A 22,500-nucleotide genomic window follows, 5' to 3' on the forward strand; every position below is an offset into this window, starting at 1 on the left:
CTGAGTAATATTTACAACCAGAATAAGGAAGTCGATTGAGAATTCAAGGTAATAGATTGAGAAACTAAGGAAGTCTCTTCATATTTAAAATAAGTATATCAAGAGTTAATGGGTGTATATGGGTCTTTAAGCAGATTAATAAAACAAGGGGAAAACCCCAGGATAATGAACGTTCAAATGTGTTTAAATCCCCTAAAATAACAACTTTTTCATTAACTTCCCATTTTTTAATAAATAAGTGTAGAAATTATGAAAGGGTTGCCATCTTGTGGCTAGTCTAATAAATACATAATGTAAGCTTGTTGTATTTATCTTTGCTAATTCTGTCTGAAAACGTTAACGTAACGTTAGCCGACCTCATACTCTGCACGAAGCGTGTATGATCATGTAACCAGTTAAGACCTTTTAATTTAAGGTTAACAACGTTTTCCAAATGAAATATTAAACTAATACTTCAACCCGCTTCATCTCCCACACTCAGGGGCGGCGCCAAACGGTTGCTTGCCGTTGCTATAGCAACTCCAAGCAATTACTCAGAAACCCCAGAGCAACCCCTGATTTTTTGTCAAACTCAAACAACATATTTGAAATAATGCCATTTTCCGTAAAATGGTATTAAATAAGTTCAACTAAACCTATGGCCGAATGCGGTACCCGTCACCATACCGACCATTCCTGTCATATGAATCACCAGATTAAGTGCATAATCAGTGAGTAGCGTCAACATTTCAGGGCCGTGACTGGACTGTCGTTCAAATGAACACGAGTCAGCCTGGGACTCTCCTCTCCTCCCCTCCCCCTCACCGTGCCCATTCTACTTGCTGTAGTTTGGTCTGGCTTTGCGAGACTACAACCACCCCAACCCGTGCCGAAAATGTCTTCCCGGTGCCGTGCCTCTGCCAAATTCAGGTGTTTTGATCAAGGTTTTTTTTTTTGACCAGCAACCTCTTGAATTCATACAGCAACTGTTAAGCAACTGCAACAAATTATTTCTGGCGCCGCCACTGTCCACACTAAAAACCGGAACAGGAACTTGAAGGGGCAGTTGTGCACTTGCCAAATATAAAATCTATTTCCACAAACTGCACGCTTCTCATTCGTTTTCCTCCTGAACTGAAAGGGTGAGTACCGGAAATCCTAAAACATTCAGAAGAATAATCTAAGAATTAGAAGAATTAGAATAACAGGTATTAGTTAAGCTGTTAAAAGTTATATTTTCAAATATAATAAGTAACAAACCGTTTCATTTATGCCAGTTAATGTCTGGAAACAACAACACATTTTGTGGTGAAATGTGTGATTCGCTCTCCAGTGAGACAGGACAAAAATACATTTTGAAATCACAAACTTGTAATGTGTAGCCAAGACTATTGTCACGTTTCCATCTAAAAGGTGAAGCGCATCTGTAGAAAGATGGCAAAAAAGAGGTTCGAATTAGGTGCGTTTCTATCAAGTGGTTGGAGCGGAAAACTTGTGAAAACGAAACATATTCAGGGCTTGTCGTATCCTGTTGATAACATGTTCTCTCTTAGATCCTGATACATAGTAGAATTGCGTTGTTGTTTTCCATCTAAAATAGCTGCAAGGTTTTTTTCTTCGATGAGAGCATTCCTGTTTTAAAATATCAGTGTTTAAGCTATACAATAGGCTATATAGGAACATTTTAAAAGTATAACAAAGATGGAGGCCTATTCAACATATTTACATACTATTATTTTAAAATGAAAGAGGGGTTTTGTTTTACATAATACGTCGCTGATGGAGGAAACCCATCGCAACGGAAATCCCAGTCGGATCCATCTGACCGTGTGTGCGCGTGTGCGTGTGTGTGCGTGTGTGTGTGTGTGTTTTTCTATTCTATTCTCGCTCGTTCGTAATTCTTATATCAATAGCCTACTCTCCAATAATAGAATAATATAATAGACTGATTGTTTATATGTAGGGTACAGCTGGCTTGCCGTGTGAATACGCATAACTTTTCATTTATATTTATTCAAAAGATTGACATACTATTTTAAAACTAAAGAGGCTGGTGTTTTGTTTTAAATAATTTGTTTATATTGTTCAGTAGTTATATGCCTACATGAGGCCGTAGCACAGTTAACATACGAGCTGAGCTGGTGACGACATCGAGTACTTGAAGTCCGGACTTGCCAAGTACGATCTTCCAAGTACGAGTCACACACACAAACACGCACACACACACAGCCCGGCACCATCCCGCGACATAAATACAGGAAGTTAACATGGACCTGCCCATAACGCGGGGGAACTCCGGTCAGTGAATGAATGACAAGTACGTACAGACTATTGATAATTATCATGGGTTATTGGTATGGCTTGATTACTATTCTACGGGCTGGATGAATGTTCTTGACAGCGAATACAGAAAAAGATATACAGCATAGGCAAATGTCCATCCGATGTTTCGGTAGTCTTTCGGCTTGGTTTCACATTGGTTTCACTTTCAAAATAACAAACCAAAAAATACGAGTGTGAGAGACAGCCACAACTCATAGTGGTCCAAGCTCACATCGACATTGTGCCTGACGTCTCATGATTTGCTAGTGCTGTGTCCCTCCGTGTGAGCCATGTTAAAGGCTTTCCTGTATGTTTGCAGTCTTAATATCAGATGTCGTCGGTCAGCCGCCCAGCCGTGAAGCTTGGTGACGATGTCCTGCAGGACTGGAAGCAGATTGGACGCGGAGGCTTTGGGGCTGTGTATTGCGCCAGGCAAAAGGACTGGTGTTTTGATGTGGCTATCAAGATGCTGCACACACATAATAGGTACTGCATTTAGCATTTTTTAATGCAAAATACCATCGTGCATGGGAACATGCTCTGCCGAGTGGTAAAGCGTGTACAACATAGGCCTGATGCATCTTTGACTAACTAATTAGAAAGTTTGTCATGGATCTAATAGGATTTGGTTCAGCGATTTTTGTTTTTATTTTAAATGATGCATCTTCTCCTCCTTCCACATCCAGTGACCAGCTGTGGAAGGAGGCCCAAGCCATGACCAGGGCCTGCAGCCCATTTGTGCTGAGGGTCTTCGGAGTTTACCGGGGGATTCCTCCGGGAAGTAGCAGACACGAGTGTGAGGGCATCGTCACTGAATACATGAAGAGGGGTACCTTGGAGTCCCTCCTGGAGAGGCTGGCGGGCCCCCCTCCTTGGCCCCTGGCCTTCCGTCTGGCCCAACAGCTGGCCCTAGGTATGAACTTCCTACACACGCTGAGTCCCCCCCTCTTGCACAGGGACTTGAAGCCCAGCAACGTGCTGCTGGACGACCACCTCGACGCCAAGGTGAGGCAAATGTGATCACCTCAACGCCAAGGTGAGGCAAATGCCCAGAGGTGGCCCGCTTTGGGACGCTCGTCAGTGGACTGTTTGTCCCCTTTTCATGCCTTTTGTTTTCTGGGTCCAGCTTGCAGACTTTGGTCTGTCCAGGGTGACAAACAGCCATTTGAACAGCAGTGGAACGACCACAGAAGACCAAGCAGGCACACTGGTCTTCACACCCCCTGAGGCTTTTGATCTGTCCTACAAGCCTGTCCGCGCCTACGACATCTACAGGTTCATTCTTGATGCTTTCCACGTAGCTAGAATTGAACCCTTTTCATAATGTTTGACCTTTGTGCACTTTGTGAGAACTTTTCTTTTCTCTTTCAGCTATGGGATAGTTATCTGGTCCGTTTTCACTGGTAAAAAACCCTATTCAGGTGATATGATATTTCACAATTCATATATTTTTATATTTGTCAATTTTTCATTCATATTTCAGACAAGACTTAAGTATTTTTCATAGCCAGCTGAAAGTTGTAAAGTGAATCCCATGGATCTAGATATGCATTGTTATGTCTACATATCTTAGCATTCACAAGTCATTCATTGCATCTGTTATTCTCTTATGATATAATATGTGATATGTATTATTTATTTTTTAAACACTGCCTTCGTACAGGCGCTATGACCAGTCTGGTTCATCTACGAGTACCTCTCGGAGATAGACCTCCCACTGATGAAGTGGATCACTCTAAAGCAGATGGGTTGAGTGATCTGAAGAAGCTCATGGTGAGATGTTGGGACCGTGATCCGGATAAAAGACCGTCCTTTGGAGGTGACTACTGGTAGCAGTTACGTGCTACTTTGATCTCAAAGGTTTAAAGGTTGTTGATTGTGAAACGGCAGCGATTATTAAAAAGGTATAATATCTAATGTTTCCATATTTAAGAAACTATAATTTTATATTTTGTTGAGTTGTAATAATAATAATAATAATAATAATAATAATACATTTTATTTATAATGCACTTTATATTCAAGAATCTCAAAGTGAATACACATGAGTTGTATGATTACCTTAAACCAAAGGGTAGATTTCATTTGTTGTCCGTCATTGCCCCTTTTCCCCTTACTTCCAGTGAAACACAGAAAAGCAGTAATGCAGTAGAGATCTGCTTTATTGATATAATATTATGCAACTCCAAATTGCCTAACCCTTGTCTAACCCTATATTTTGAGGCTATTTCCTAAGAATGAATTGATATAATGTGTATAAAACTTGAATACATTATCTTATGTGTTAGCATGATGAGTCAGGTTACAGATTTCAGTGTTTCCCGCAGCACTGTATGGTCAAGGCCGCCGCCTTAACAACAAAAGGGTCCTGCCTTGACTACCAATGTAGAAATAACACAACAATAGTCGTGCCATAAAGTTTTTTATGCCACGCCAAACAGACAACAACTATTGTTTTGATTGAGAGCCCTAGAGGCAGAAATCTTACAGTAAACCTTTAAAAAGTTCCAGTAATCAAGTTGTATTTGCTCGTGTTTTAGATTGCCTTGAAGTGACCGATGGGGTCGATCCCAGGGATGAGGCGGCGATTCGCCGTGCTGTGGATCAGGTTTTGTCAAAGCTGGTGTGTAGGTTTGGGAAAGTTGTTAAAACAAGCATCGAACAAGGTTTTATCTTCTTTGTCATTAATCTTAACTTGTATTTGTCTCAATAACAATGTTCCGCTATCTAAAGGACTCAGAAATGGTGCCCTCTTGTGATATAGCTCACTGCCATTCGACCATGAAAGAAGATTTACACAAAAAGGTAAAAAACTATTATATTACTACTGACTTTTGTCCCAACTATGTTGCTCCGATCAGATCATTAGATCAGAGTAGTGTGGAGGGTGAAGCTATGACAAATTAAAATCAGCCACTGATTCTGTCGGAGCAATTATTCTCTGAGATTCTTTCCAAGTACGAATATTCTGGTAGCTTTAATCTATCTATCGATCTACTTCCAACAGGGTCCTGTTGATGGAGTCAAATTAACGAAACCTTTAAGCATTGAAGAAAAAGGTCAGTGTTTTACATTTTCACCATATTCATCCCATGATACCGACACCAAATATGCATCAAGACGAATTATATTCATGAATATTTACAGAATAAAATGTTTTTTTTTTAATATATCCGATAACAGCGAAGTTTGTGGATAATCACAGAGCAAACCTCATTCAAAAAGTATCTATGGTGATGGCCATAACAGAACGTCTTGGGGAAATGGTTCACCCTGAGACATACTCCAAGATTCAAGCTAACATCACAGACCAGGATAAGCTCCGGGTGCTATATTCAACAACCCTTCACTCAGGAGGGTTGAGGGTTAAAGCAGCCTTCTACGATGCACTTGAAACCCATGAGCCAGATCTGCTAGCAGATTGGGCTAGCAGATTGGGCTAGCAGATCAAAGCTCCCTGAAGTGATCACCAAGGTGTTTAGTCTGTCATATGACTCGGCACAGAAACAGCCATTTGCCGGTGAGACATCCCATGACCGCACCCGCTTGTTTAAAACTCATCCTAACGATAGCCTCGTGGGGCTTTATAGGACTCTACAGGTTCAAAAGAGACGTCATCGTGCTGGAGCTTGACTCTTCACAGTACCGACCAGTGGTGGATGGATTTATGAACCGCTTAAAGCGTAAATAGATGGCCGGTTTCAGAAGCAGAGAGCCCATGAGAAAGTGATGAAAGATATCCAAGGATCATTTACCAATGTACAAGGGTTAAATTAAGTGACCCTCCAAGACACAAGACACTTACTTTACTTGAGTTAGTATATTTGTATCAACTTTCTATTCCTAGGATTGTTTTACGTTAATTCCAAATACATTTACAGTGGACTCTTCTTCATACTTTTTTGCTGTGCTAACAGGGCATTTTTTACTCTACTAATGTTAACGCTAGCAGTAGTTGCTTAGGTAGATGTAATTCAGAGGATCCATAGTTCTCATTTACCGTTCATGAGTTGACTAGAATTTCAATTTGCTGTAAATATTAATCTTAATTGCAAGATTTTACCCGTAATAATAATGATTTATTTATATACTATTATTATAACTACGCTATTAGAAAAACTTGCAATACAAAAATGTATATTGTGTGTGTATTTTTCAAGTTGTTTATTAAAAGGCAGTGTGATCACCATAACTATTGCCATTATGATTAATGTTGTGTATTCTAACATAAATTGTGAGAACATAATCCAGAGTTTGAATTCTTCATTCTCAGAATTCTGATTTTAAACCCAGAGCTCAAAAAAGTTAACATGTGGTCCGAATCCTTGAACACGCAAAAACATCCTTACCGTACATCTGACTTCATCGATCAGCGTGTGGGTCCCGTTCTGTATGTTGCAGAGTGCCTCCTACTGAACTTTCCCTTCTTTAGCCTCTGAGAGTGTGTTCTTTATTCTAAGAATTCTGTCTTTAAAGCCCATGTTTCAATTTGAAGACCCCTGTGATGAACTTGCAGGTAAATAATGTAGGAACTCGATTTGCGTGAAAGAAACTCAGAACGAATAAAGACAGAAATTAACATTTGTCCCTAATCCTCTTCCATAGGAGTGGGCGTATTTCAAGTAATTCTACAGCTATGCGGAAGTAAAATATGAAGTCTTGTTTGTATTTTTTAAAATAAACTAAATATAATCTAGTTAATTTTTTTTCTTCTATTGGACTCTGGCTAACGTTCCAGCATATTATTACGGTTGCAGTAATGCAGCTTAATGCTAGATGTCAACCGTGATTAAACAAAATAATAAGCAGAAGATGTCTTCTCTATGCGACGACTTCTGAAAACAACCACAACAACAACACGAATGGGGCAGCCCTCTGTAATTAACGGCATAATGGATTGGTTTGTTCTATCCGTTGTTATCCTTTCTACAAGATGCTCGGCTTTGCAGCCGAATTTTATAGTTATTTTCGCGGACGACTTAGGTTTCGGTGACCTAGGCTGCTATGGGCATCCTTCTTCACTTACTCCAAATATTGATCGTCTAGCAGCTAACGGACTCCGTTTCACAGACTTCTACACTACATGTCCTGTTTGCAGTCCATCCAGGTATAGTCTAGCTAATATACGTATTTAAGTGTGTGTGTGTGTGTGTGTGTGTGTGTGTGTGTGTGTGTGTGTACGCCTAATTACGCTTTCTCTTCCATTGTAGCCCACAGTCTTTGTTTTCAATCATATTAAAACCTCCACAGGACATTTTTTACATTAATCCACCACCATTCTCTTCAGCTCTAAACACACCCCAGGAAACAAAATATGCATTCTGACAGTCTGTATTTTGCTGCACCTAAAACAGACCTCAACTAACATCCTCTAACCCTAATTTCCTCATGCCAAGAGCATCGTTACTGACAGGCCGGTACCAGACCCGCTCAGGAATATATCCAGGAGTGCTTTATCCTGGGTCCAGAGGCGGGTTGCCCCTGAACGAGACCACCATTGCGGAGTTGCTGAAGCCACTGGGCTATGCAACTGCTGCTGTGGGGAAATGGCACTTGGGAGTGGGCCCTGGTGGAATGTACCTCCCCACCCACCAGGGGTTTGACCAGTACCTTGGCATTCCCTACTCTCATGACATGGTCAGTAATCCTGTTTCGTGATCTTGCACCTAGGTATGTGTAATGTTTCCAGCACCATTCAATGGTTTTGCAGAGTTTGACAGCTCAAGCACACATTAACAGCACCCTACTGGCAATCCAGCTAGCCCGCTGTGTAGCAAGTTTGATCCTTGATTTAGATAGTTAGATAGTTATCTCTGGTTTGTCGAGCCTGAGTGAAATCACTGTTAGGCGATGGCAACATTGTAATCAATTGAATCAACAGATCAGTAACACAACAACTCTAGTCAATTATCAATGGCATACCTTTTGTATGTGTAGTATTATGTTCTCTCTCTCTCTCTTTCTCTTTCTCTTTCTGGATGGATGGATGGATGGATGGATGGATGGATATAGATATTTGATTTTTCTTATGAATTGTTTCTATTTATTAAGTTGCTAACAAGGTTGTTATCCATGTCCCTTCAGGGGCCCTGTTGGAACCTGACGTGCTTCCCACCAGATGTGAAATGCTTTGGATTATGTGACGTTGGCACCGTAGCCGTCCCACTGATGCTTCAGGATGTGATCAAGAAACAGCCTGTCAACTTCCTGACTCTGGAGAGTTCGTACAGTCAGTTTATGTCAACCTTCATTTTCAATTCAGCATCGATGAGCAAACCCTTCTTCCTCTACTATCCATCCCATGTAAGTTATTACAAGATGCATGTTTTTTGAGTTGGTTTATCTGACTGACAATATAAAAAAATGGAGAACACGGTCTAGTCTTTCTGGACAGTCTTGAAGAGACGGGTTGGATTAATTTGTTGGATTAATTCAGTCTTGAAGAGAGGGGTTGGATTTATTCGGTAGAAGTCTAGCTTACCCTTGCTGGTATCTCCCAATTGCCTACCCTAGATTGAAATGTTAATCGAAATGTGATCAATGTATTAAATTCTTCTCTAACTATTAACATTTTCACCCAACTAGCACACACACTACCCCCAGTATGCGGGGCCCAAGGCGACCGGGGCTTCTCTCAGGGGTCCGTTCGGAGACGCTCTGTTGGAGTTTGACAGCACGATAGGCCACATCCTGGACGTCCTAGAGCAGACGCAGACCATCAACAATACCTTTATATTCTTTACGGCTGACAATGGGTAAGTCAGGTTCATTTAAAGAACAGTATTTGTCTGAATGGGCTTCACAGGGACTTTTCCATCAAATACTAAAACAACAAGAATATAACATATTTATCTGCCTTTGATCAAACCTTAAAGGATCAATCTCCCATTAACTTGTGGCCTGAGGATCTCGGCCAGCATGAACTCGGGGGGAAAATATGAATCACGTTTTTTTTAGCTTAGAATTGACATCACGATCCTCGACATACGACATACGATTTTTTCCCCACGAAATGTAATTTTTATTGCACACATGAACCTTGACAAAAAATGGCAGTACCCAACATCGTTTTTGGCACCTCTAGCACGTTGCGTTTCACATGGCCCTTTATAACTCTATAAAGTGCAGTATCAAAAACGGATTGATTTATTTTGTACGTATAGCAGAACAATGTCTTGTAATTGCTGGCCTTTTGTTACGACTGAACCAACTCCACACACCTGTAAACGAAGGCTTCACTGTCATCACGTTCCCCGTTTGGTCGTGGTTCACGGGGCCTAACCGCGCGCCGCTGCCTGTCCCCCAGGCCGGAGCTGATGCGGATGTCCCGCGGAGGCAACGCGGGTCCGCTGAAGTGTGGGAAGGGCACCACCTTTGAAGGGGGCATGAGGGAGCCCGCCATCGCCTTCTGGCCGGGCGTCATAGCACCAGGTCTGGACGGGAGGGAGCTACCACCTCCCTCCGACGTTAGCATCAGGACTAAGTAGATCCACCGAGCCCGCACTTGGACCGCTTTCTGGGTGACATCAAGGCATCAGCGCCAGCTTAGAAACCAAACTAAAACCAGAAGATGTCATCTTGGCCTTGTCCAGTTATGTTTGAGGGCTTATAGTTAGGGGTGTCGATAACAAGATTGTTGGAAACAAAGAGAAAGGTACTGGCTTGGCCAGCTCTTTTTATTAGTATAATATATCAGTTTTATTTTTATTCGATTGATCATGTTATTGAAATCACAGTGTCGATCAGTATTGATCACAGTATCAACAGCTGTAAGGTCAGAGCGCCTTAACCACATTGAAGACATTGTTAGAGTTCTCTAACCTTGTGTTGGCCCCAGGTGTGACCCACGAGCTGGCCAGCACCCTGGACCTGCTGCCCACCATCGCAAGGCTCTCGGGGGCCAGCCTCCCCCAGGTGCAGCTGGATGGGGTGGATATGACCGACCTGATGCTGACACGCGGGAAGGTAAGTGGCTTCCGCTTCCATCTCAATTCAAGATCAGTTTGAGCAGAGGGGTCGGCTTAGAGCAGTTGTCTCGTAACCGAAAGGTTGCTAGTTCGATCCCCAACTCCTCCTAGCTGAGTGTTGATGTGTCCCTGAGCAAGACACTTAACCCTGACTGCTCCTGACGAGCTGGCTGTCGCCTTGCGTGGTTGACTCTGCCGTCGGTGTGTCAATGTGTGTATTAACCGATGTAAGTCGCGTTGGATAAAAGCGTCTGCTAAACGCCCTAATTGTAATTGTAATTGTGTCTCATCTTTGTCTAGAGTAAGAGGGGCACGATGATGTTCTACCCCACAGATCCCAGTGAGAAAACCAGCATATTCGCTCTGCGGCTTGGCAAATACAAGGCCCATTTCTACACACGGGGTATGTATGTTTCATGTGGTTAAGGCAGGGAACACGTCTCACTGCAAAGCAAGCAGAATGGTCGAACCTTCAAGGGTTATTTTTCCCCAGGGGAAAGGTTCTGGAATTGAACCCCAATTGTCTTGGCCTGAATTTAGGAGTTCTTGACTTAACTAAACATATCCAGCAGTGACGCAGCCCTGTCACTGGATAACTCGTACCACTGCAGTCAGCCATGCAAAACATTAGAATTAGAATTTGTTTTAATTAAAAAAAGGGCACATCATAGGGGCTGCACCCCCCTCAATTGTAAAAATTGTCATAATTGTTGTTGGTGAATTAGAATTTGGAGAAATATCGTGGGAAAATTCAGAGAGCATTAAATCGTTCTGCTATTGGAGAATGAAAAACGCACGTTGATACTGTAGGAGGCATTAGCTCATGAATGGCTTCAGGAAAAAGACAACGAAACAAGCGACTAAATAATGGAAAGTAGCCCACATATTTTGAACAGAAACAACAGTTTTATGAAACCAAAGCAATGGGATTCAAATTGTAGACTGAAAACTGTACTTTTTTTTGTACCAATTGCAAAAAAATTGTGTTGTTCTTGCTCCAGGTGCCACACACAGTTCGACAGGCCCGGACCCGGACTGTCAGTTTGCCTCTGCGCTGAAGGCTCACGACCCCCCCCTGGTCTTTGACCTGGAGTCGGACCCCTCGGAGAACTACCCCCTGTCCCTGGACACGGAGCCTGCTCTACACGGCCTGCTGGACAAGATCCTTGAGGCCAAAGCTAAGTTTGAAGCCTCCATGGTGTTTGGTGAGAGCCAGGTAGGAAGAGGCTCAGACCCCGCACTAGCGCCCTGCTGTGCCCCTCTGTGTCAACCTAAACCCAGCTGCTGCCAATGTTGATGCATTGGCAAGACTGACCCCAAGATTGACTTGAACTCCGGATTTCCTTGCTTTCGCCTAGAGCAGGGGTTCCAAACTACTGAATTGTCACCAAGTCCCAGATAGAAGGGCTTTTTAACTCTGTTTGAATGTGAAATCTTTTTGTGATGTGCCTCGAATATGTTTTGCTCATCATTGTTCAAAGAATGCATAATTTTCCCTTCTGTTAATTGGATCACGAATGTATTCAGCAATGCACTTTTTGTTTTGCAATGGTAAAATAAAGGACAAATAATTTGGACATCAAGCATATATTTTATTCATTAGAACCAAACCCATGACATGGCAATGTGTTTTTTGTCATTTTTTTAACTTTCAATTTTACAAGTCCTTGTTTTTTTTAAAGATACAAGATGGGATATGTTTGTTCTGTCACATACTGATTTTCCGCAGGTATACAGTGAAGAATTTGTGTACATGTAATAAAGTCAAATGTTTGGTATAACTGTTATTGTAATGTGGGTCTTAGAGAGGTTATGCCAGTGTTTCTCAGAGGCTAGCTTACATAGCTATGTAACACAACAGTGTCAGCTGCACTGTGAAACATAAAAAGAAACTCGAAACAAAGAGGTTCAGATCAGAGAAGAGGCGTGTGTTCCGAGCTTGACAGCGCTAGCTATAATTGGCAGAATGCAATCATGGTTATCCTAAAGCAGCTCTCTAACAGCACATTGTTCAGTATTTATGTGGTCATGTTATACAATAGAGATTTGGAATTACCAGGTACTGAAAACACAGCCCTTGTGACGGACACTGTATTAATAAATGCTGCATGGACACATGACACTGAACTCAAATGATTGCAGATCACATACGTTTTCATGTTTTTCTTTCTCTTGCACTTCCTTTTTTTGTTGGTTTTCCAATTTTTCTAAATTATTTTCTAAGTAATGTACATATTTATTTCAATAACATAGTTAACATAAATGACACAGCACTATCTTTTCGATTCACTATCCATTTGTACATAATCTAACTGACACATGTAAATAACACATAACGCCATCTCCTTCTTGTCGGTCCAACTGTCTCAGCTATTCTTTCTTAAAATGGTCACAGAGGGCAACAATGGCTTGGAATTTGAGTCCAACAGAACATGTTTATCTATTGACTATAACTTTAATGAACCCATGACATTCCTGTTGGCAGGCACAATGCATTGGACCTAGTTCAATACGAATTAGCCACCCCAAATCATTGATTTGTGTGTATTGCATACAAGAATGAATGAGGGGTAGACAACGATTATGTTAAAAGGAACAAACTCACTCACATCCAATAAATAATCACCTTTTGGGGGTATGGCATCACATTATAAGTCTTAAAAACCATCACACTTGGACTACTACACACATGGCCCTCCACTAGTGGAGCTGGTAGGCCTACAGTCTTGCTGAACAAGTCAATCGCATGTGCTCTGTAGAAGAGTCCGACATGGTCAGTGGTAATATGGCTTCCATATGTATTTATTTTACCTGAACGTCACAATGAATTGCGCAACACATGGTCTCTGGCCTATGGATTACTGAGCCTACCAAACATTGCAATTCTCAGCAAAGTTTCCCATGATGAAAAAAGTCAACTTTGCCGGCCAAAGTAAGCACAGTTTGAGCGGGTGTGTGATTCATGGGCTTGAAAGCAATTGATCAAACATAGAACAGGACGAAACAAAGGAGTAGCCGTCGAAGGATTGAGGATTTGATCATTTGCTTCCAGTTTGAAGACGACGGCCTGACTGGGTTTCCAGTATGATTCACTTACAGGTGAAAGGATAAAGACAGTTGTCATTTCATTTATCATAACGGGTTAGAGTCTGCTTTTCTTAACGATGCTAATGTTTAGCGTAACAGCCTCTGTTCATACAACGGATGACAACCGCAGTGGCCGCTAAATACTTCTTGTTTGTTATATCATGACGTCTCAAATCCTTCGGCTACGCTTTACGCCATTTATAATAATATCTCTCCCTCCACTCTTCCCTTCTCTTCCCATTTGTTACGAGTGATACCTGCATAACCAATGGTTCTACCTTCTATACATATATTTACAACATACACGAGATGTCATATGCACACAAAACCTCAGACAAAAGACAGCTCACTGTATTTCTCTCCACATTGCTCCAATGTCACCACGAGTAGAAATCAAAACTAGCAGTTCTTCAGTATTGAACAATTACATATTTACAGTTCACCAACTGCCAACGAATCAATCCTACACCATTTTGTGGAGATGATTTCTGTTTGTCTGTCTTTTGCGTTTTGTGAGTGTAGGATTGGCCGTGTCTGTGCATTAAACCTACTTAACATGCACAGAGAGATGAAACAGCCTTAGTAGGTTACATTACTCGTATGTTGTTTCCAAATGGAAGGTAAATCTACAAATTAAAAAGGTGCTCAGATTCTTCGTTTCATATAATAGAAAAGGATGAGAGAAACAAGCAATCCATCCGTCAAGATGATGGAAAATAAACAGATGAGTATATGTGCGTAATCAGTCCAGTGGTCTTGCATACTGTAGAAATCAAATGAACCTTCCCCCAGGTTTGCGGAGGAGGGCGCGGGGGGGGGGGGCGGTATTTTACAGTGAGGATTATATCCAGTGAAGCGCGGTAAGGGGGATGCTGTGGTACACCGGCCTACTCCAGGTAGATGTCCTCTGTGGGGCAGGCGTACTCCAGGTGCTCCTGGTAGTACTCCTGGAAGGCTTTCCTGTAGACACAAGAGAGCAAGCGTGACGCTACGACGCCTCTCAACAGCCTGGGGTTCGGCTGAGGGAGGGACGGCTCCAAAAGCGTCGATTCATTCCGTCGTGTTAATTCTGAGAATGGATCCTAAGAAGAAAGCGGAGTTGGGGTCGACTCCGAGCGTCGGAATCGTATAAAGTGAGTTTCTAAATGGTTTACAAGTGTATTAATGCCTATCATTACCAATGTGTTTATTTGTCGTATCCAAGATGATGGAGAAATAAAAATCAATAAAGTTATTTAAATATTTTTTAATTATCTTTTATCTGTTAGAGATAATGTAGGATATTGTTATTTCCTTTAGATTCTCTCTTTGAAAAACAGCCCACAGGAAAGAGCGTTTTCATCCGTCCTTCCTGCTTCTGTATCGCGTGTTCCTCAGCTCCTTCGTCGTGCAGCCAGCAGTCTGTTTAATTATTCAGCCTCTGTCTGCCCCATACAGATCAGGATCAGCAAAGCCTCAAGCTGAGCTAGCGATCATTACTTAACCTCTGGAACACTCCCACGTGTACTAAATTGAACTCACATGCACACAAATATTCACACTGCAGTCCACACAAAAATATCCTGGGCTACAACGATAAGTCAACAAATCATCAGTGGACGAATCGTCATTCGACAGAAAATTAATCAAATCAAATTTTGATAAATCGATTAATCTTTAAAGTAATTGATCAAGAACCAAAAACATTTGCGGCTTACTGCAGTTCAATTCAAATGTTTGGTTCATGGATCCTTATAAAAAGGGATAGTTTAGATTTTCAGATAAAGTTAGATAAAGCAAGCACATTTAAGACATCACTTTGGACCCTGGTAACTTGTGATAGAATTGTGCTATTATTTATGACATATTATAGACTAAATGAGGAATCGATTAATCAAAAGAATAATTGTTAGATAGACTATGAAAATCGTTGCAGCCCTACACATATGCATGAGACATACACACATACACACACACACACACACAAACACACACACACACACACACACACACACACACACACACACACAAACACCCCCCCCCCACACACACAACGTGTGATACAAGATCAAATATAATCATTATTGCGATTATTAATATTATTCATGTTATTTGTTGTCACTCGGGTGACAAATACAAAAGGCAGAATCATTTTCAATAGCTAGGCTCAATTTGGCTCACAGCACATCTTGAAAAGTGCATTGTCCTGCATGTCTGTGATGATGACTCACCCAACGCACTCTGCTACACGCCGCATCGACTCCTGGGATACGAACACATGGCAGGCGAACCTGTTCAGCATCGGGTGCTTAGTGATGAAGCCAAAGTAACTATGGGAGGAGGAAAACAAGGTGATGCAACTGGTGATGCTCCGTAAGGAAAATAAATAAAGGCTGGGCTGAGTGGTGGCTAGCTTAGCTCATGTGGCGGTTTACCAGTTGTTCTTAGGGTGGCATCCACAGAAGGAGATGTTCTTCATCTGGAAGAAGTGACTACACCTGTCAAACTAGAGGGCAAAAAGAACATAGTGAATATCAAAGAATGGTTGTGTTGAGATAGATTTCAGAGGAGCAGAGACTGGATTGAAGCGATAGTACCTTCCTGAAGCTACAATATCAAAATTGGACCATGACTTCTAATAAACCCATTTGTGCTGACGTTGTATATTGTATGACAGTGCTTGCACACTGTCCCTGCAAACACCAACACCCAACTAAAGAATGTGTCCATTCCACGTGTTCCCCAACAAAACACCTAATCTGACAGCGGCGATCCAACTCAGAGACAGAGAGACTGGAGCTGGTGTGTGACGTGGCTCTGGTAGTGTTTGTTTGGGCAGCGTGCTCGAACCGCGAGAGGGAGACTTAGCAGCCGAGCATGGTCTGTTGTATCAAACCAGACACACTTGCTGTTTGCTATGATAAAATATTTATCCAATATATTGTCATTTTGTTGTAATTTATTGTTGCTTTGTTAAACAGAAACAGCATTAGCCTCCTCCTATTCCGTCCTCTATTCCCTCGAGTGTCATCAATGTGAGGCTGACACCTTTCGTTCCAAACATATCTTGGTGTGACAGCAGTACGGGTTCATCTCCCTCACCTCGTCCAGCGTGTCATACTCATCCTCCAGGCTCATGATCAGCTTGACTCCCTGCAGGCTGATCTCCAGCTCACACAGAGACGGAGGCCGCACATGCACCGTCCTCTTTCTCGAAATGGCAATCTTAACAGAAAGAAAGCGCACCTTATAATCTGTGTAGTGGCACAGGTACGTTCCTGGTGTTCTGATTAGTCAGGTTTATCTGTGAAGCCTTTTTATAAGGGCAGCAGACAGTTGGTTGCTGGTTCGATCCCCGGCTCCTCCTACAGCGAAGGGACAAGGCATCCCTTGTGCAAGACACCCAATCCTAACAGAATGTGGATGGATGGGTGACTGTGAGGCACTGATTGTAAAGTGCTTCACAGGACCCTTTGAACAGAGTCGTCACCTGGGACAACACAGGCGTCACTCATCACCTTAACTAGGGGTCTGCTCTGTATACCAGGGCATGGGTAATAGACCTTTCAGTCTAGCCCGGGCCCAGGTACATAAAGGGAGCTGCCCCAGAATTAGTGTTATGTGCGACACCTGTGTGTCCTGGGATACCGCCAACAAAAACCCAGTGGGGATCCTTGCTCCAAGGGATGTCTAAGGGGGAAATAGGCCGACATGAACCAGTAGAGACATACCTTCTGCATTGCAGCACAGAGAATGCCGTTGCCTTGGTGATGAGGTACTTCAACCGACCCCAGGAACTGGACGTTGAAAGTCTCAATCCACGCTGGATTTCTCTTCACACCTTCATCACACACACACACACACACGCACACGCACCCACACCCACACACACACACACACACACACACACGCACACGCACCCACGCACACACATACATGCATGCACACACACACACACACACACACACGCACGCATGCACGCACGCATGCACACACACACACACACATACATTAAATCAAATATTAAATATGCATGACAGAAGCCATGAAACAAAAGACATACAGATTACTTGTTGGAGACATTGCTCCTTATAGCTCACCTGATGTCTCCTTCGACTGGCCAATGACCTCATGAGCGTAGAAGGCAGGGAATATGCCTCGTTCCCCTGTCCGCATGTTGTATCCTCTATACCAGTAGTCATCCTCCTCCTCCTCGACATACAGGGGGTCATCCACGTCCAGCTCAAGTTCATCCGCATGTCTGGGAATAAACCTGCAGGGGGCGGCATTGAGCAATAGTGAGTCTAGTATAATCACTTTGGCAGAAACCGCTCTTGCATCGTATACTTTCTTCGTTATTACTATGATTCAGATCATTAGTTTCTTGCATGACATGTTATTTTGCAAATCATATAAGATGAGAAGAGCTCTCAATACAAGAACTGTAAATACAATAAATTTTACCTCTTTGAAAGGGAAAATAGTTGCTCACTCTGCGGGTCGGCCTATGTCTATGTCTATGTGTTTCTATGTGTCGGACCTCCTTGCGATAAGCCACAGTGAGCCCTGCACAGAAGAGTTTTATCGAGGAAACATGGGTGGTTACCTGTACACAGCCCTGTGTGTCTGGTCCCTGTCCTCTCCATTGATTGTGCAGGAGAAAAGTCCAAAGGATTCAGTGCCTGCAATACAAAAGCTCATTTTGAACCATTTAAAAAAAAGAAAATACAATATCTGTTTCAATTAAAAGGGTTTTGTCTTTCAAAGGCTCGGAGTCACTTCCCTCCTTCTTCTACATCTCTGAGCTAATCCTTATCCTACACTCATTAAGGGTACATTTGTTAAAAAGAGGAGATGGCAATGCCTCGGTTATGACCCTCCATTATTTTATCATGTAAAAACACATTGATTGGTGATGCGTATCCCTGAGGGAGGGCACTGATCGAGGATGGATTCACTGGGAGCCAGCGTCTTTGCATAAGTGCAGACTTGGCTTGGTGCCATGCGTGGCTCTTGTGCTTATGCCCCATTCTGATAGAGCTGGGCTGTATTCTAATTCAGTCTGAGGTTTCTGATTCGGTAATAGTTGGACTCATGATGACTCCGAGCTAAACCCCAAAAGCCAACAACCATTATGCGAGCTTAGTATTTTTTAATGACTTTCACTTTGTTTCAGAGTCAGCGTCGTTCTCCAGTGAGCGGTCGAGCTCAGCGTGCTAGTGGATCGGGACTCACTGGAGGAGCGTGACGTGCTGTTGACGAACACATTGAGGAACTTCTTGGAGAAGGGCAGGTCCGCCTCCGGAGAGGAGTCCTCAGAAGAGCTCAGGAGTTCCGCCCGCACTTCTTCGTCCCTGAGTCCGTAGGCGGCCTCGTCGCCCGTCCCGAGTGGCTCCTCGTCACACAGCGTGGACAGCTCGCTGTCGTCGCTCAGAACAGAGGTGCACCTGAGGAGGAAGGCAGTGTCTCAGTAACCCCAAGGTGCAAAGTGGAGAAAGCATTTATTACGTGATTTATTAAAAAATGACTTGTTTCAAAAACTCTGCTTCTCCATCATTCATCACAGTGCTCCCCCCCCCCCGCCCCGAACCTTGTCCATACCTTCTGAGGCTGACCAGCTCCAGTGTGGTGTTCTCATCCACAACAAGTGTGTACTTCATGGAGTCGTAGGCCAGTCCATCATCATCTGACTGCTGCCGCTGAGCCAGAGCTTTGTCGCACAGGTCCTGGTCTGAAAAGGGGCGGTTCTGAACGCTCTCGTCGATGGGAGGGGAACTGTCCAGATACAGGTTGCTCCCCCCGAAGGCGCTCTGCTTCCTCAAATCGGTAAGGAACGGGGAAGAGTCTTCATCAACGTCCTCTTCGTCGTTATCCGTGGAGTAACTGAGGCTGAAGCATCGGTTGGTTTGGGCCGTGGGGATGTCAAGGGTCAAGCCCTGTTTCACTTCGGTGATGCGCTCCAGGGAGGCAGAACTGCGACCCGTGGGCTTGGGGTCCGTCTCTCGTCCCTCGTCCTTGTCACTGATCACACTCTCGGTCAGACTAGGGGAGTCCAGCTCTTTCTGTCCCTCGTGCATCATGAGGTCATTGTTCGGTTCAGGGACGTCCTCCTCACCCCGTTCCTCTTGTCTCCTGTCGTTTTTGGACCACTTCATGGCGAGGTTCTTGTCAGAGTCTTTTGAGCAATGGTTATAGACGGAGCCTCTTGTCGTTTCCCTGGCATTGCTGGTGCTTGAGTCCACATCTCCACTAATACCAGTGTGACCGCTTGCGTGTAGACCAGGCTTGGTGTTCTTCCCCCTTTCTTCTGTCTGCGTCACATAGTCTCTTAGACCTTCACTTGCTTTACCTCCTTCCTGTAACCCCGCCCTTCCTGCTTGATTCCTTCTGTCGTCATCCTCGTCTATGTCTGAGGATGGAGAGATGGTGTCGGATACTGAAAGTTTCCTCTTGAAGCATTCTTCCGGGCAGCTGATTGGGTAAGAGCCCTCTGAGATCATCTTGTTGACGAGGTTGCTAAGCAACCACGGTGAGTCAGAATTCTCACTCAGCTCGTCTTCGCTCTCTGAATCGGAGTCTCCTTCACTGGTGCCATAGTCGTCCGTGCTTGGCATGAGTCTGGGGCCAACAGGCAGATAGAAAGAGCGCTTGAAGCTCTCGAGGCTATGGTCTGGCTCTATTTCGAGCACCATCTGCCTGGAGAAGCTGTCCTCAGACCGCTGGGCTGTGGGGAGAGTCTCATCTGGGTCTGCGTGGTGCTCAAACTGCAGGTCCTCCTCACCCAGAGCCTCGCCGTCGTCATAGGACCCTAGGGGCTCGATGGGTGAGTCCACCGGAGAAGGGGTAGCCAAGGTAGGGGAGGGCAGGGGCGAGGAAGACGATAGAGGATACCCGACTTTGATCGGATCATGCTGCCCGAGAAGAAGCGAGGCCTTCATCCCCACGATGCCGCTGTCCTGCTCGAGCTCGGTGTCGGGGTCCAGCTCCTGGTCCGACGTGGGGGAGCTGGCCTCTTCGATGGAGTTCGTGAGGTGTGATGAACGTCCGCTGCTGCTGTCGTCGCTGGTAAGGTCCAGTTCCGTCTCTGAGATGGAAGAGATCATGTTGGAAACCAAATGGCCCCCGCAGACAAACGCGGCCTCCAGCTCCCCTTCGACGTCAGAGTCCGAAGCCGGCGAGCTCAGGTCCTGGTCTTGGTCCGTGACGTAGCGCCGCTTTGTGTTCATGTCTGCTATCCCGGGGTCTGAGGACGGGGAGGTGGAGTCATTGGCCGCAGCATCGTCGCGCGCGGCGCCATTGGACGGGTCGAGGGCGTCGGGGCGGTCAGTGGAGATGTAGCTGGAGAAGGCGGCCGACTCAAAGGGCTCAATGCAGGGGAACTCCACGTACGAGGAGCGCTGGTTCTCCTCACACACCAGGTCGTAGGTCTCCTTACACATGAACTCCACCTCAAAGTCTTTGTCCAGCTCTTCGTCCGACAGGGGCGTGTCTGCGCCGTCGTTGCCTCCGATGGGCGCGGTGGACGACAAACAGTGGCTGGTGGCATCCGGGTCCAGGTCGTTCTCCGGCTCCATCCCTGATTCGCTGGTGACCGTGTAGGTGTCCGTGGTGCGCCGGTTGAGGTGTTTGTGATTGTGGTCGTTGATGAGGTCGCGGTCGACCTCTGTGTCGGAACACTGAGAGTTCTCGTCGACGGAGGGGACCCGGGACGTCCTGTTCAGAGGCTCAGGGGAGGTCTTGGAGACGTCACCTGGACAGGTGTTGGATTGATGCTGGCCAAATGAACCTATGAGGTTAGAGATTTAGACAAACAGAGAAACACAGAGCTGGTTGGATCCGAAACATCATTTGAGGGTTCACAGAAGGTGCACAAAAGGAAGATTATCATCATCATCACCAGTATTAGTAGAGTAGTAGGGTAGCAGCCAGAACATACGACAGAGGTAGGGATGATGGTGTGACAATGGAGGAGCTGCGAAGGTGAGATACAAATCTCACCTGCGCAGGTGAGTCAATAAAAGAGAGGGTAATCATGCCAGCTATTAGGAGATAACGTTTTCAGCATCAAAAACGAATGACATTAGATAAGGTGATAGGTAACTATTAGTATTTAGAAATAACTAGACTAATACAATCTCATTTAAGATATGTTTTCGTGCTAGTAAGGAATAACTGTTTTTTATTTAAATAATTCAAATTGATTTTTCTTTTCTATCATTGTTTCAGTTATATAGAGACTGACAGATTGAGGTGAAGTAAATGAATGACGAATACCTTAACATTTGCAGACTTTCTTAACAGTACACAGTAAACTAATGTCAATGGCCCACCAACATGGAGTGAAAAGGGGAAGCTGGAGATATACTGAGTTCAGCAGGTGCATTTCTTTTTTGTCTATATTTTCCAATTCTTTCCCCAATTTCAATTTTTTCCACCCCTTTGCTGAAACCAATGTATCACATAATGTATTCAACTGACCAACCAAACCACAACCACAACAACGTCACTTTACATAACATTACGGCACACCACACATCAACAACAACAACAACAACAACAACAACACTCTATGCTACTGTAACGGGATCGGCTCTGAACTCGGTGGGTCGGCCATTTTGTTACCGTATTCAGGCCTCTCGCGCCTGTTGCCCTCCACGTCGCAGAGAAGGGGCCTGTGAGGAGACTGGCTGAGCCTGCCCTCCCCTGTCTGTTTTGGGGGAGTACCTTTGCTCTGTGGCCCTGGTGCCTGGGACACCGGAGTGGCCGGGCACTGGCCCGTCTCGTGGAGGCCGTCATCCAGACAAGAGTGGTTTGGAGACAGACGACCTGCGGGGAGAGAGGTGGAGCTTCACGCTATCGCCGGGACTATTGATTGGTTTTAGTACTTAGCAAAGGGCCACGAGGAACCAGAGTTATGTTTAATTGATGACGTGCGGGCCTTACCTTGCTGAATAGGATTACGTATTGAGTCCTGCCAGCTGCCTTTCTTTGGGGAGAGGCTGCTGTTGTTGTTTAACGAATCCTGGAGGATAGCAAGAAAGGGGACTTTAACTTTCACTGCTTTAAATAGATCATTCAAATCGAGAGATTTAGAATTGAATAATAGAGAATTGTCAGACGTATTTTGGCCACTCAGTCACAATGAACCCTCTTCACATATACATTA

At 44.2% G+C, this 22,500-nt stretch overlaps 3 protein-coding genes across 7 annotated transcripts in view; 2 read left to right on the forward strand and 1 right to left on the reverse strand.

Moving 5' to 3' along the window:
• The first annotated feature begins 484 nt into the window (after positions 1–484).
• Positions 485–5,747, forward strand: LOC130388937 (receptor-interacting serine/threonine-protein kinase 3-like). 4 transcript variants are annotated; one of them, XM_056598547.1, is made up of 11 exons: positions 485–1,121; positions 2,069–2,296; positions 2,621–2,787; positions 2,988–3,306; positions 3,428–3,576; positions 3,673–3,722; positions 3,965–4,120; positions 4,842–4,924; positions 5,035–5,106; positions 5,309–5,360; positions 5,485–5,747. In XM_056598547.1, the coding sequence occupies exons 3-11, from the start codon at positions 2,633–2,635 to the stop codon at positions 5,742–5,744; spliced, it is 1,296 nt and encodes a 431-aa protein (XP_056454522.1). In that variant the 5' UTR covers positions 485–1,121; positions 2,069–2,296; positions 2,621–2,632; the 3' UTR covers positions 5,745–5,747. The 4 variants fall into 4 exon arrangements, with proteins under 4 accessions (XP_056454522.1, XP_056454523.1, XP_056454524.1 ...); XM_056598548.1 differs by lacking the exon at positions 2,069–2,296; XM_056598549.1 differs by lacking the exon at positions 485–1,121 and having other exon boundaries at positions 1,129–2,171.
• Positions 5,748–7,124: 1,377 nt separating this feature from the next.
• arsa (arylsulfatase A) lies at positions 7,125–12,891 on the forward strand. Of its 2 annotated transcripts, XM_056598545.1 has the most exons (8): positions 7,125–7,408; positions 7,698–7,938; positions 8,386–8,604; positions 8,887–9,056; positions 9,608–9,732; positions 10,139–10,266; positions 10,569–10,671; positions 11,270–12,886. In XM_056598545.1, exons 1-8 carry the CDS (start codon positions 7,125–7,127, stop codon positions 11,563–11,565), a joined length of 1,566 nt encoding a protein of 521 aa, XP_056454520.1. In that variant the 3' UTR covers positions 11,566–12,886. The 2 variants fall into 2 exon arrangements, with proteins under 2 accessions (XP_056454520.1, XP_056454521.1); XM_056598546.1 differs by lacking the exon at positions 7,698–7,938 and having other exon boundaries at positions 7,300–7,408; positions 11,270–12,891.
• A 1,329-nt stretch (positions 12,892–14,220) lies between these two features.
• Positions 14,221–22,500, reverse strand: part of mapk8ip2 (mitogen-activated protein kinase 8 interacting protein 2) — a 26,679-nt gene continuing 18,399 nt past the window's right edge. Inside the window, exons 4-14 of the mRNA XM_056599307.1 lie at positions 22,278–22,356; positions 21,957–22,160; positions 18,936–21,120; positions 18,570–18,781; positions 17,941–18,016; positions 17,435–17,607; positions 17,066–17,175; positions 16,437–16,559; positions 15,770–15,840; positions 15,566–15,664; positions 14,221–14,315 (exon numbers count right to left, since the gene is read on the reverse strand). Coding sequence (XP_056455282.1) covers positions 14,243–14,315; positions 15,566–15,664; positions 15,770–15,840; positions 16,437–16,559; positions 17,066–17,175; positions 17,435–17,607; positions 17,941–18,016; positions 18,570–18,781; positions 18,936–21,120; positions 21,957–22,160; positions 22,278–22,356 — 3,405 coding nt within the window. The 3' untranslated portion in view covers positions 14,221–14,242. The remainder of the gene's footprint in view (positions 14,316–15,565; positions 15,665–15,769; positions 15,841–16,436; positions 16,560–17,065; positions 17,176–17,434; positions 17,608–17,940; positions 18,017–18,569; positions 18,782–18,935; positions 21,121–21,956; positions 22,161–22,277; positions 22,357–22,500) is intronic.

This window comes from Gadus chalcogrammus, chromosome 9 (genome assembly GCF_026213295.1).
Source record: "Gadus chalcogrammus isolate NIFS_2021 chromosome 9, NIFS_Gcha_1.0, whole genome shotgun sequence".
Taxonomy (NCBI): domain Eukaryota; kingdom Metazoa; phylum Chordata; class Actinopteri; order Gadiformes; family Gadidae; genus Gadus; species Gadus chalcogrammus.